The sequence below is a fragment of the Mus caroli genome, chromosome 2 (genome assembly GCF_900094665.2).
Source record: "Mus caroli chromosome 2, CAROLI_EIJ_v1.1, whole genome shotgun sequence".
Classification (NCBI taxonomy): domain Eukaryota; kingdom Metazoa; phylum Chordata; class Mammalia; order Rodentia; family Muridae; genus Mus; species Mus caroli.
In genome coordinates this window covers 103307782-103318845 of record NC_034571.1, presented here as the reverse complement: position 1 = coordinate 103318845, position 11064 = coordinate 103307782, and the positions used below count along the sequence as shown (strand labels likewise).

At 41.7% G+C, this 11064-nt stretch overlaps 1 protein-coding gene across 1 annotated transcript in view; it reads left to right on the top strand.

The window, feature by feature from the left end:
* The first annotated feature begins 7171 nt into the window (after positions 1-7171).
* The window catches only part of LOC110284499 (zinc finger protein 382-like), an 8064-nt gene continuing 4171 nt past the window's right edge, over positions 7172-11064 (top strand). Inside the window, 3 exon segments of the mRNA XM_021150262.2 lie at positions 7172-7322; positions 7325-8536; positions 8621-8981. Of these exon segments, the coding sequence (XP_021005921.2) occupies positions 7172-7322; positions 7325-8536; positions 8621-8981 (1724 nt within the window).

Sequence of the window (11064 nt, the reverse complement as noted above, 5' to 3'; positions counted from 1 at the left end):
TGTATTCAATTTCTTGCACCAGCTAATTAGATATTGTCTTCTCTGACAACATGATTATTTTGCTTTTTTTAAAAATGAATTGAGCCGGGCGTGGTGGCACACGTCTTTAATCCCAGCACTCGGGAGGCAGAGGCAGGCGGATTTCTGAGTTCGAGGCCAGCCTGGTCTACAAAGTGAGCTCCAGGAGAGCCAGAGCTATAAAGAGAAACCCTGTCTCGATAAAACAAACAAACAAAAAAAAAGTGTCTTTCTCACTCAAAATCTAGATCAAAAGTGGATCTTTCACCTTCAAACTAAAAAAAAAAAAAAAAATCCCTCAGTGATGTGTCCTCCATTTAGGATTTCAGTTAATTATAGATGAAATCAAATTGACAAGTAAGAATAGCCATCACAGCTCTTGAGGGTAGACCAGCTGTTAGTTTTTCTCCTGTGTGTCTACACAGCAAAGACTATCTCAACTGCCTCAAAAGCTGTAGCCTTGTCTCTGAAACTTGTGACCATCACCAGGAGGGGTCAGTGCACAAGAGGCAGTACTAGTTCACCTCAGAGTTCCCACTGAATGGGATGTGATCAAAAGCAGTTCCTTCTGAGGAAGCCACACCAGGCCAGCTCTCTTCATCTGTCACATACAGCAATCCTGAGACTGTCCATCATCCTTTCTGCTCCATTTTCTAGTTCAAAGAGCCCTCTTTATTACTAAAGCTGGACAGTTTCTTCTCCCATGCCCCTTAAAAAATAACATTTTAGTAAAAGCATTCTCTTCCACAAAGAATTCCCTCATCACCTACTAAGGAAATGTGTGTTCCTTAGCATTGCATATTTTTTATAGAGTTGGACATAACAGTTCCACAAAAAAAAGATTCATTCAATAGAAACCATTGTTAGCTGTTAGCGGCAGCTTTGTCACTTTGCATAAACCAGGGTAAACAGGAAGTTTCTAGGGACTACACAGGATGGAAATACGGAAGAGTCTGTCTAGCTTCAGAAAGATAAGGCTTCCAAGAGAACACATTGCTGCACCTCAGATGTGTGGCTACCTTTGGCACCGTAAGGCATCTCAGCTCAGATTCTCCACCTTGGCTCTTTCCAGCATTGTTTGAGTATTGTTCCCCTCTAGAATAACTCTCCTAGGCACCGTCAGCCATGAGGAGGTTTCTGTCTTGACAGCTTGCAGATGTTCCTCTCTTCCCAAGACAAGCCCTGATGTATATTATTTTTCACAATGTTGAATTTCATGCTATTCGAATTATGTTCCTGGCTTTGGGCTAGCATGATATAAGAAACTTGAATAACCATGACCAATGAAGGGATAATCTTTTGTTTTTTAATTTCTAAACAGGCATTCCTGACATTGCCCATAAGTCTGACTCTTTCAGACATTTGTTTAAACTAAAATGCACTTTAATGTTCTAATCACAGCAAGTTCCTGCTTGCTTCATTTTCAAATAGTTCCATAACCTAATGAATACATTACACAGAGACTACATCCAAACTATAAAAATCTGGCTGTAAGTTTCTAATTAATGTTATATATATTTTTGAGACAAGTCCTCATGTAGCAAAGATGGCCTTAAACTTACTGTGTAGGCAAAAATGATCTTGATCTTCTGATCTTCCTGTCTCTAGCTCCTAAGAGTTGAATTATAGCCAAGTTTCATCTGGTACCACCTCCACTTTGTTCAACACTGGGGATCAAATCCAGGCACTTGTACATGCCAGGAAAACATTCTACAAACTGAACTAAATCTCTAGCCCATAGTTTACTAACTTATAGTATATATGCTAAGTATTTGTGGTTTGATATATGTAACAAAATGATTACTATGCTCAAGTACGTTAACATATCCATCACCTTCCATAGCTATGATTTTCCTCTTATGTTACTAAGTTTTTATCAATTTCTTTGCTTCAGATGATAAACTTTGATACAGACTTGATAAGTAAAAGTAATTGGGGATGACAATATGACCATGAACTGAAGGTAAAGCCAGAGTCAAGTTGTCATGAAGTCAGTGACAAATGCTTAATGTGGAAAAATAGATATTTCTATCCCTATGAGCATTTTCACAGAGCCATCTTAAAACAGCTCACGAACCTGTCCTTCTCTTGCTGCCTCATACTGTCATCCTAATCTGAGCTCCCACCACGTGTTTGCTCTGTCATGACTACTAAGATCCTCAGCGGTGTGACCTGCCTTCAATGTGCCTCTGCTGTCCCTTTCTTAAAGGGAATTGTTCTGTCACTCTTCCTCACACAGGAACATGGCAGTGAAAGAGAGAGAGAGTTAACACCCAAAGGGGCTACCCCAGCCTGATAGGAAACAGGAACTGAACAATTTATGTGCATTCCTACTGAACTCTAGCTAGTCTACAGTGGGATGGAGCTGCAGTTGTTGCAGAATTCATCAGCATCTTTCACATCACTAGGTTTCACCTCCATCCCTTCCTTCCTAGTGTGTCATTATCTTCCACTTATGCTCTCTTAATTTCTTTACAAACAGAACTGCCTACACTGAAGCCTTCATCTCAGGCTCTGCTTTGTAGAGGAATCATACCTGATAACTTCCTAATCTTCCCCAACCATCTCTTTAATCTTCTATAATTTGTTCTATAGAAGCCAGAGTAAGTCTTCAAAGTTATAGATCACAGTATGGCATATCCAGATTAAGATCTTCTAGTGACTTCTCTCACACTTAGAATAAAAAACCCAAGTCCTTTCTTGGAAGTGCTAACCAGGCTTCATCCCAGTTACCTTTTGAGATCAGATATGAATCTGATATGATAGAACATGTTTAGGGTAGTTGTATGTCCAGAGACAAAAATTCAAGCCCTTCAACAACCCCCAGCATTCTGCATGATCTGGCCACCATCTGGCTCAAATTAATTCTCTCTGTACACCAATGACCATGTGGTATTGCCCCATATCTTTGTTTCTCTTTTTACAGGCCATCTACCTGACTGGAACATGTGCTCTACAAGAACAGGAGTTTCTATCGTATGTGCCACTATTTCTCCAGCGCCATGTTCCGCACTTGTCATTAGGCAGGTAAACAAAAGTATTGTTTAAATAGACAATAGACACCACAATTTTAATTGTGCACATGGTTATAATGCTGGAACTATCATATCAGACCGGAGGAAGGAATTTGGGCAGCTTTTTTGCTGAAGGAGCTCTGCGATATATTTATCCTAAAATCAGTGAAAATGTAAGAAAAGTGATAAAAATGTGATAATTTTAGAGAGGAGTTTTAAGAAAGAAAAGTCCATGCATTTTAGTCAAAAGCTAGCTATAGTCAAGATTGGATTTGCCCAATCTTTGGGATTCTTAGCATTATAACTACAGTCTTAAAGCTATAAAAAACACTGGGTGTTATTGAAATGCCTGCAGGCAAAAATTATTTCATTGTGTGAGTCTGGATGGTACAACTCCAAATCTCTTATTTTCTCTTTGAAATAACTATTTTTAGTGTGAGTTATATAAATAGCCTCCTCAGGAGTGCAGCTGTCACACTGTAGCACAGGGCACACCAACTGTACGAAGGAAACACGAATCTGAATCTCTTCTAGAAAAACCTTCCCCTTGACCTAGCAGGGGAAATCCTGTGGTCCTCTGGTAAATACCAGAGGTTCTCAGAGATAGAGAATGTTGGAGAGAAGTCTCCTTTTGATGTTATATTTACTAAAATTGAGAATGTCCAACAACTCAGGAAGATAATTGTATGCAATTGGCAATAATCAAGATAGTCTGCCCTCATATATAGTTCAAATCTGTCACTAGGTAGCCATAGAAGCTTGAATAAGTCATTTAACATTTTCTTTTTTTTTATTAGGTATTTTCCTCATTTACATTTCCAGTGCTATCCAAAAAGTCCCCAATACACTCCCCACCACACTCCCCTACCCACCCATTCCCATTCTTTTGGCCCTGGAGTTCCCCTGTATTGGGGCATATAAAGTTTGCAAGTCCAATGGGCCTCTCTTTCCAGTGATGGCTGACTAGGCCATCTTTTGATACATATGCAGCTAGAGTCAAGAGCTCCGGGGTACTGGTTAGTTCAGAATGTTGTTCCACTTATAGGGTTGCAGATCCCTTTAGCTCTTGGGTACTTTCTCTAGCTCCTCCATTGGGGGCCCTGTGATCCATCCAATAGCTGACTGTGAGCATCCACTTCTGTGTTTGCTAGGCCCCGGCATTGTCTCACAAGATACAGCTATATCTGGGTCCTTTCAGCAAAATCTTGCTAGTGTATGCAATGGTGTCAGCNTTTGGAAGCTGATTATGGGATGGATCCCTGGATATGTCAGTCTTTAGATGGTCCATCCTTTCGTCACAGCTCCAAACTTTATCTCTGTAACTTTTTCCATGGGTGTTTTGTTCCCAATTCTAAGAAGGGGGACAGTGTCCACACTTTGGTCTTCGTTCTTCTTGAGTTTCATGCGTTTAGCAAATTGTATCTTATATCTTGGGTATCCTAAGTTTTGGGGCTAATATCCACTTATCAGTGAGTACATATTGTGTAAGTTCCTTTGTGATTGTGTTACCTCAATCAGGATGATGCCCTCCAGGTCCATCCATTTGCCTAGGAATTTCATAAATTCATTCTTTTTAATAGCTGAGTAGTACTCCATTGTGTAAATGTACCACATTTTCTGTATCCATTCCTCTGTTGAGGGGCATCTGGGTTCTTTCCAGCTTCTGGCTATTATAAATAAGGCTGCTATGAGCATAGTGGAGCATGTGTCCTTCTTACCGGTTGGAACATCTTCTGGATATATGCCCAGGAGAGGTATTGCTGGATCCTCCGGTAGTATTATGTCCAATTTTCTGAGGAACCGCCAAATTGATTTCCAGAGTGGTTGTACAAGCTTGCAATCCCACTAACAATGAAGGAGTGTTCCTCTTTCTCCACATCCTCGCCAGCATCTGCTGTCACCTGAATTTTTGATCCTAGCCATTCTGACTGGTGTGAGGTGGAATCTCAGGGTTGTTTTGATTTGCATTTCCCTGATGATTAAGGATGTTGAACATTTTTTCAGGTGCTTCTCAGCCATTCGGTATTCCTCAGGTGAGAATTCTTTGTTTAACTCTGAGCCCATTTTCTAATGGGGTTATTTGATTTTCTGGAGTCCATCTTCTTGAGTTCTTTATATATATTGGATATTAGTCCCCTATCTGATTTAGAATTGGTAAAGATCCTTTCCCAATCTGTTGGTGGCCCTTTTGCCTTACAGAAGCTTTGCAATTTTATGAGGTCCCATTTGTCTATTCTCGATCTTATAGCACAAGTCATTGCTGTTCTATTCAGGAATTTTTCCCTCTGCCCATATCTTCAAGGCTTTTCCCCACTTTCTCCTCTATAAGTTTCAGTGTCTCTGGTTTTATGTGAAGTTCCTTGATCTACTTAGATTTGACCTTAGTACAAGGAGATAAGAATGGATCTATTCGCATTCTTCTACATGATTTCTGCCAGTTGTGCCAGCACCATTTGTTGAAAATGCTGTCTTTTTTCACTGGATGGTTTTTGCTCCCTTGTCAAAGATCAAAACATTTTCTTGAAGGAAAGGAATTGTTTCATTCATTGCATATTGCTAAAATCTACCATATTGCTTGGCACAAAAGAAATTACAGTCAATGGGTACTAAATTAGTAGTAGGAGAACCATAATTTGTATTTTCAAAACGATAGTACAACTTTAGCAGGAATTAGTATGGATTATTTCCTTACTCTGCTAACATCTTATTTGTATTTCATAGCTAATAATTATGTGGCCTTCATATCTAATATGATGGTCGCTGCACATGGAGGTGGGGATGCTGGATACTTGTGCTTGAACTCAGAGCATCACTTGCGCTGGGGAAATGCAGTAGTGTTAATTCTTTTGGGGGGGCATATTCTCAGTACTTTGCCTACGCTAAACACGAGTTCCATGCTATATGCCAGGTTGAGTTTGACTTTATAATCTTCCTATTTGACTTCTCAAGTAGCTGGGGCTATAGACATGAATCATTGGGCCCAGGTCGAGATATTTTGATGGCTTTAAATTAGAACACACTATGTTTACTCACAGGAATTGTTGTTTGGTACTAAATGAAAACTGTTGTGCATGAGGTGGATACTATGACATCACATTGATTCAAAACTCACTTTCAAACTAAAGATGACTTTCTGGTGAATGTGGAGACCTAAACATGTGAATTCTGGCAAGTTAACTTTTATTTTGGGGAGGGACTCATGTAGCCCCAGATAGTCTCAAACTCTCAATATAGCTAAGAATGAACCTGAACTCCTATTCTTTCTGCCTCTGCCTTCTAGATGCTTGGATTAGGATTATTCACATATACCACCATGCCCAGTTTATATGACCCTGAAGATCGAACCCAGAGCTCAAGCATGTCAGATAAGCACTTTACATACTGAGCTTGATCTCCAACCACTGGGCAAATTAGTGCTTTCTAAGCCTCAGTAGTTATACTTGTAAAATGAAGGCATTTGAGTAGCTCAATTATAGTGGAACAAGTAACCAGTTTATGAGTTTTGTAAACCAAAAGTGTTTTGGGAAATGTATCAGAGCATTCCCTTATTCAGATTATCTGCTGCTCCTAGGTTAATGAAGGAAAAAGGTTATTCTCAGAATATAACAACTTATCCCAAAATTTAACATTCAATAATGATAATGTTAGGGCTGTGTCTTAGGGTTTCTATTGTTATGAATAGACACAATGACCATGTTAACTCTTGTATAATTGGGGCTGGCTTCTAATTTCAGAGCTTTAGTCTAATTCTGTCATGGCAGGAAGCATGGCAGCATGCATGCTAGAAAAGGATCTAAGAGTTCTATATCAAGATCAGCAGGCAGCAAGAAGACAATGTTATGTTGGGGCTGACATGAGCATCTGAGACCTCATATCTAACTCCCACTGACACACTTCTTCCAACAATGTCAAGCCCATCCCAACAAGGCCACATCTCCTAATAGTGTCACACCTATTAGGAGTCTATGGGAGACATTTCCATTCACACACCATTACAGATTGTAGAGATTGCTCAGTACCTGCCACCAAGCTTTAATACTAAGATAAATCCCTAAATCTGGCGGTTCGAGACGTTGGGAGAGGCTGAGGACCGCAGTGGATGCTCCGGATCTTGAGGGCGATGGAGAGATCGAATCCAGATGGGAAGACCGGGGAGGAAACTGAGAGGCCGAGCCAGGCCTGGACTCTTCCCATTTCCAAAAGAGGAGCTCAGACAAGGAGGCTCGTCTCCCGCAAATCTCAAAGCCATGTCTAAGGGATCAGCGTCATTCAAGGATGTGACCGTGGACTTCACCAGGAGGAGTGGCAATGACTGGACCCTGCCCAGAAAGCCCTCTACAGGGATGTGATGCTAGAAAACTACTGTCATTTCATCTCTGTGGGATTTCACATAACAAAACCTGATCTGATCCGCAAGTTGGAACAAGGAGAGGAGCTGTGGACAGAGAGAATCTTTCCAAGTCAGAGCTATCTAGAAGAGGAAGAAATTTTGGTGAAGTTCAGTGACTACCAGGGCAAGCCTCCTAAATCGATCGTAATCATCAAGCACAAGAAGCTAATTAAGGAGAGAAGCAGCGCTTATGGGGAAACCCTAGGCAAGAACCGTGTTACTTCCAAAACACTATTTGAGTATAAAACTGATGGAAAAGTTCTGAAAAATATCTCAGAATTCATCGGTGGAGATATAAACCCTGCAATGGGGAAGTTGGGTGGAAGTAAAGAATGGGAGGGATCAATCCTGACTTCGAAGCAGGAGAAAATGCATCCTGCCTCGATCCTCTATAAACAAATCAGAAGGGATCTGAGCTCTGAATGGGAGCTCGCTCAGCACCAGAAGACCCAGATTCCAGAGCAGAGGTTTGAATATAACAAATGTGACAGCTCCTTCCTCATGACAGGAGTGGAATTTCCACATGACAGAGATCACAGAGGAGGCGGGAACTTCAACTACAGTAAAGATGACATCACTTTTTTTGAAAAGTCAGACCTTGGTATTCATCCACATGATCTTATGGAAAAGAAATGTTCTTCATACAACAAATATGGGGAGCTCCTTTGCAGAAAGTCAGTGTTTGTTATGCACCCCAGCTCTCAGATGGATGAGAGGGCCTTCCAGTGTCCTTACTGTGGGAACAGCTTTAGAAGGAAGTCCTACTTTATTGAGCACGAGCGGATCCACACAGGGGAGAAGCCCTATATTTGCTGTCAGTACGGGAGAGCCTTCCGTCAGAAGACGGATCTGACACTCCACGGAAAAACACATACAGAGGGGAAACTCTATCTCTGTGTGGACTGTGGGAAGTCCTTCCGCCAAAAGGCAACCCTCACCAGGCACCACAAGGCACACACGGGGGAGAAAGCCTACGAATGCACTCAGTGTGGAAGTGCCTTTGGAAAAAAGTCATACCTAATCGACCATCAGAGAACTCACACAGGGGAGAAGTGCACAGCGTGTGGGAAGTCGTTTATCCAGAAGACAACGCTCACGGTGCACCAAAGGACTCATTCAGGGGAGAAACCCTACATCTGCAGTGACCGCGGAAAGTCCTTCCGCCAGAAGACAACCCTGACCCTCCGTCAGCGGATACACACTGGGGAGAAGCCCTATATCTGCAGTGACTGCGGAAAGTCCTTCTCCCAGAAGACAACCCGGACCCTCTGTCAGCGGATACACACTGGGGAGAAGCCCTATATCTGCAGTGACTGCGGAAAGTCCTTCCGCCAGAAGGCAACCCTCACTGTGCACTACAGAATACATACAGGAGAAAAATCCAATGGCTGTCCCCAGTGTGGGAAAGCCTTCAGTAGGAAATCAAACCTCATTCGCCACCAGAAAATTCACACAGGAGAAAAACCCTATGAATGTCAAGAGTGTGGAAATTTCTTTAGCTGTAAATCAAACCTCGTTACCCACCAGAAAACTCACAAGACAGAAACCATGAGATTTCAGTGAGTGGTGTGCTTTTAATTGATTGATTGATTGATTGATTGATTGATTGATTGATTGATTGGTTGGTTGATTTATATTGTTGAGGCAGGGTCTCATTATGTAGACTTGGCAGGCCCAGAATTTGGTACATAGACCAGGCTGGTCTCAGACTCATGGAGATCTGCCTGTCTCTGCCTCCCAAGTGCTGGGATTAAAGATCTATGCCACCACAACTGGCAGATTTGGGGCTTTCTGGTTTTTGGTTTTTTGATACTGAGTGCTTTCAGCTTCTATCCGTTTACTACTTGGTAACCTATCACACAGAGATATGGCATAAACTAAATGACAAAAAATAATTTGAAAATGAAGGCTTCATGTTTTAATCACTAGATTCAGTACACTGACCTCTGATAAAATGCTATAAATGTTCAACTTTGCTTTTCAATCCCAGTACATACATTCCTTTCTGAATCAGTAATAGACCATTGACCAAACGCAACTTGCCCATGTGGAATAAAAATTAGTTGTTGCCCCCTCAAATTTAACCACAGCTCTGACTTGTAAAAATATAAGCTAGGTTTTCCACATTATAAACCTTTATATAAAATTGGATTGTTACTATATGTTCTTTCATAGCACAGCTTGTTCTGCTCATTGTCTCTGGAACAGTCATGAGTGCATGGATAGAAGTTTGTTTATTTTTATTCTCCATAGACTTCCATCACATATATCTCTTACCATTCTGCTGGTGGTGAGCTTTTACATTGTTTACTGCTTACTATGCACTTTTCTGTGTATAGTCAAGGAATGGAATCACTGAGTCCTGGGGCATATGTATATTCAGTCAGCTTTGGTAGATAGTACCATGTAATTCGAAACTTCCATGGCATGAGATAATTTTATTCAGAAAAGAAACAGCTATAAATATTCCCAATATGATAGTGGTTCAGATGACAGAATTCTGGAATGGATCAAGAGATAGCTCAGCAGTTAAAGGGAACGTGATGCCCTTGCAGAGAACTTGGGTTTAGTTCCCAGCACCCACTTGGTGGCTCACAACTGGCTGTAATGGCATTTCCAGGGGATCCAGTGCTGCCCTCTGGCCTCTGCAAGAACCAGGCATTCATGAGGTTGTACATACAAGCAGGCAAAACAGTCATTGACAGACTTCCCCCGCGCCCCCCCCTCCCCAGAAAGTGAGTTAGAAGGGAACTTGGGCAGTATTATTGGGGAAACGGGACCAAGAGTAGAATGTATAAGCAGAGGTGTTTAGCTGCAGCCAGATCTTAATATCATAATGTGACAGACTTGGGGTTGCCTTCAACCACAGTTAAGACCTTATTCGAAAAGTATTAGAGAAACAGCATTCAACATTTACTTTGCTCAACACTGGAAAACCTGTAAGACTGTTGAAATTAGAAGTGGGTGTAAAAAACACAGTTTTACCCAAGGCCTATAGATCCTACTACTCACACTTAAATGATGGAGTGTGTGTGTGTGTGGTGAGTTTGTGTGGTGTGTGTGTGTGTGTGAGTTTGTGTGGTGTGTGTGTGTGTGTGAGTTTGTGTGATGAGTTTGTGTGGTGTGTGTGAGTTTGTGTGTGTGAGTTTGTGTGGTGTGTGTGTGTGTGTGAGTTTGTGTGTGGGGTATGTGTAGGTGTGTGCATGTATGTAGATGTCTGAGTATGAGTGGGTGTGGTGTGTATCCAGAGAACAGCCTCAGTTCTCAGAAGCAGTACATCTTGATTTATAAAGAAGGGTTTCTCCTGATTGAAGTTCAGCAAGTGCCTCGGCTGCCTGGCCAGTGAACCCTATATATCTCCTGTCTCCACCTCCCTACCACTAGGGATACCAGCTTGCGACATCACACCTGGGTTCTCATATGGCTTCTGGGAAGGAACTAAGGTCTTATACCTACCTGCATGGCAAGCACTTTACCAGCTGAACTATCTGCCCAGCCCCCATATATCCCAACTTTGTATAAAGTGAAACTAGATACTAAAGATGCCATGGTTAATGCAAAGGGAACCAGTCTATTGTGGAGTCCCATGAACCAATGAGAAGACAGATGAAATGATAGGATCCCGTGGCAGGGACACAAACA